At 58.2% G+C, this 3,219-nt stretch overlaps 1 protein-coding gene across 1 annotated transcript in view; it reads left to right on the top strand.

Annotated features, from left to right (window-relative positions):
* Nucleotides 1-3,219, top strand: part of RASGRF1 (Ras protein specific guanine nucleotide releasing factor 1) — an 82,365-nt gene that overhangs the window by 64,189 nt on the left and 14,957 nt on the right. The window contains exons 23-25 of the mRNA XM_019640004.1: nucleotides 416-431; nucleotides 787-938; nucleotides 1,824-1,892. Coding sequence (XP_019495549.1) covers nucleotides 416-431; nucleotides 787-938; nucleotides 1,824-1,892 — 237 coding nt within the window. The remainder of the gene's footprint in view (nucleotides 1-415; nucleotides 432-786; nucleotides 939-1,823; nucleotides 1,893-3,219) is intronic.

Raw genomic sequence — 3,219 nt, 5'->3', positions numbered from 1 at the left:
AGGTCCCCGCTGTCACGCGGTCACCCTTCCTGCCTCACCTTCCTCTGGCGTGGCAGGACTGCCAAATGGTCATGAGGAGACAGAGGTGAGACGGGCTGGAAATGAGGCTTGCCCGCACTGTGTGCATCGAGTCTGGCTGCGTCAGTGTGCTGCGCGGAGGGGAGTCCCCTCAGGGAGCCATGTGGACCCCATCACAGGGTCAGCCGCCCACCTGGCTCCCCACAAGTCCTGGTGGAGCAGGAACAGGAGCCCCTGCTTCAGCGCCCAAATGAGAAAGGCATGGCCCCCCCCACTCCTGGTTCCATCTCCCAAAAATGCCGTCCCCCTACAGTCACCAGTCACAGACACCCAGAAACCACTTCCAGGAAGGTGATCTCAGAGGTCAGGGTTTCCCCCGCTCTGGCACCCACCCCAGGGCCTGGCGGCAGGAGGTCGGGGTGGGGCACGAAGCAGAGGCAGAGGAGAAGCCCCAGGGAGCAGAGAGACTGGCTGGGGTGGGGTGGGGGCTGCAAAGCCCTAGGAGGAGATTCTAGGCTGGGGTTTGCATGGAGAGGCAGAGGGAGAGGTGGGCGGGAGGGGCTGGCGGCAGAGCAGGGGTGCAGGAGGCCTTCTGGCTCAGGGTGGGGAGGACAGTTGGGGAGAAGCCCCAGGCCCCCGTCCGTCCCTCTCACCCCGTGGCCGCAGAGCCTGGCAGTGCCGGGCCCAGGGCCGCTGTTATGCCTGGTGCCTCCCGTCAGGGCAGGCGCATGCGGGCATGGTGTGCTCAGTGGAGGCTCATGTTTTGAGTGAAAACCTTGTGTTCATGCCATCTGCTTCCAAGCTGTGACCCTCCCTGTGTCCCTTACCTGGGGATGTACCTCACCGACCTGGCCTTCATCGAGGAGGGGACGCCCAACTACACGGAGGACGGCCTGGTCAACTTCTCCAAGATGAGAATGGTGCGTTTCCCACAGCGGAGTGGGGCGGGGGTCGTCTCCAGGTAGGGCGCACGGGCTTGGCCGACGGGAACCGTGCCTCCGGTCAACAAGCGGTTAGCACCTGGCCGACCAAGTCAGCTTTACTGTACCTCCTCCTGTAATATCCAGTCGAGGGTCGGGGGGGGGGAGTTGGATGCTCACGGCATCCTCCACTTTACAGAGGACACAGAGGCTGGAGGCTCCAAGACCAGCCGAGGTCGCCCCTAAGTCAAGGCAGAGCCGGGTCGAGAGCCCTGTCTGTCTGACTCCGAAACCCATGCCTTCATTTGCACCCCATCCAATCTGTCCACATAAACACATGCTTTATGTGGCCCCACAGTCACTTAGGCAGCAGCTCCCAAGCCAGTAGGTGTCAAATTTCCCCAGAACCTGGGACCTGGGAGCCAGGAGCCTGGCTTCTACCACCCCCTCTCCCCTCTGCACTTGAACCAGAGAGCCTCTGCTTGCATCGGTTTTGTAAGAGGCTCCACCTAAGATTTTGTTTACTAGGAAGGGTTTCTCTGTGGAACGCAGGTTGGGAGCCCTGTCCTAGGGACGGGGGGCACTTAGAAGGCGGCAGACACTTCTACCTTGCTGGGGGCACAGGTGGGTGCTGCTGCCTAGGTCCGCTGCTCAAACCGTACTGTGTCTCTCAGTCACATGCATAATTAACCTGTAGATTCGTGACAAGTGGCACCCTTGGGAGCAGACTGCCAGTTCAAAGGAAACTAGGTGCCTCCACGGGGCCTCCTGGAGCAACGTGTGTGGGAATCAGACATGCTGTCACCGCCCGTCTGTCCCTGAGGAGTGGGGGGCGGCACGAAGGAGCAGTCTGTCTTTACCTAGAGCTCTCCTTCTTTCCGACAGATATCCCATATTATCCGAGAGATTCGCCAGTTTCAACAAACCGCCTACAAAATAGAACATCAGGCAAAGGTAAGTGCGGCATTCTCGCAGTCACCTCCGCCTTTGCCCAGGTGCCCTGTGTGCCACGTGTGTGTGTGCCGCTCCTGGGAGCTGAACCGCAGCAGGGTCGGCCACCGTGTCTGATCTGCCTGAAGACACTCTGGCCAGCCTTTACACCATCACTTTGAAAGGCGACACGCTCAACTGGGGCACATGCCGCACATGGTGAAGGGTCCCCCCGCCCCCTCCACTTCTGTGTCTGTGCAAACACAAGCAAACATCTTCCCAAATAACACAGGTCAGGGGTCGTGTACTGAGCAGAGTGCCTTCATTCTTCCTTCCAGCTGCAGGGAAAGCCATTATCTAGCCAGTCCTCTATGGACATTTAGGTGGTTAGTCTTTTGACGCTAAAGACAAGGGGAGAAATGAACTGCCTGATAGCACAGGATATGGAGGGTGCTGACAGTGTGAACCCCGAGCCTGTGCCTTCGGGGCTGCAGAGAGCACCTGGGGGGAGACCCCGCTGGGGCAGCGCACAGGTGGAGGAGCCCTCTGAGGGAGCGGAGACCAGAGTACTGCAGGGAGTAGCCCCGGAGAGGCCTGAACCAGATGGGATGTGGGCTCCTGGGACCCGGGAGCTTGTCCTGAGGACAACAGGGAGCCCTGAGAGGGGCTTGCAGAGCTGGGCTCACTGTGAGTAGGTGGCGAGGCCGTCTGGAGAGCAGTTGGCGTTAGTCGCATTTCACTCTTCAAACCCGGGCCGTTGGCCCCAGTGTTCAGATAACACAACCGAGCGTGGCTCCCAATCCCGTGACCTTGTTCTCTGCCTAGAGAGCTATTTACTTTATATCCAGCATCTTAACGTGCTAGTTTGCAGCTCACAAAATTATCCAGCTCCAGACACACCCCAAGCACACCGGAAAATCGAACTCTTACTGGGTCTCCTTGCCACTCTCCTCGGTAATAGCTTTGCCCTGTAAGAATCTATCTGTGTTCTGCCATGATCTGTGATCTCGGAATCTGACTGACAGCTGCTCGCTGTATTAGAGAAAAAAATCAGGAGGCTAGCCACTTGGGCCACCTTTCCCTTGCTCTTTATCCCCTCGCTCAATCTGCAAACGTTTATTGAACACGTACGATGTGCCAGGCAGTGCACTGGGCCTCGGGCCCCTTCTCCTTAAACTCCCTCAAGCTCTGATGTGCAATATTTTAGATAAACGTCACTGCTCCTCGCGTCCTTTCACCAGCGGCTTAGCAGTGGTGGTGTTGCTGCCAGCCTCCTGCTGAAACAGAACTCTTTAGGAAAATTCATCTTGAGCATTGCTCATTCTGGAGGAAGGTTTGGGGGGGTCCAGAC

This window comes from Hipposideros armiger, unplaced genomic scaffold (genome assembly GCF_001890085.2).
Source record: "Hipposideros armiger isolate ML-2016 unplaced genomic scaffold, ASM189008v1 scaffold_48, whole genome shotgun sequence".
NCBI lineage: Eukaryota > Metazoa > Chordata > Mammalia > Chiroptera > Hipposideridae > Hipposideros > Hipposideros armiger.
The sequence above is the reverse complement of the archived record's forward strand: the minus strand, read 5'-3'. Positions and strand labels throughout refer to the sequence as shown.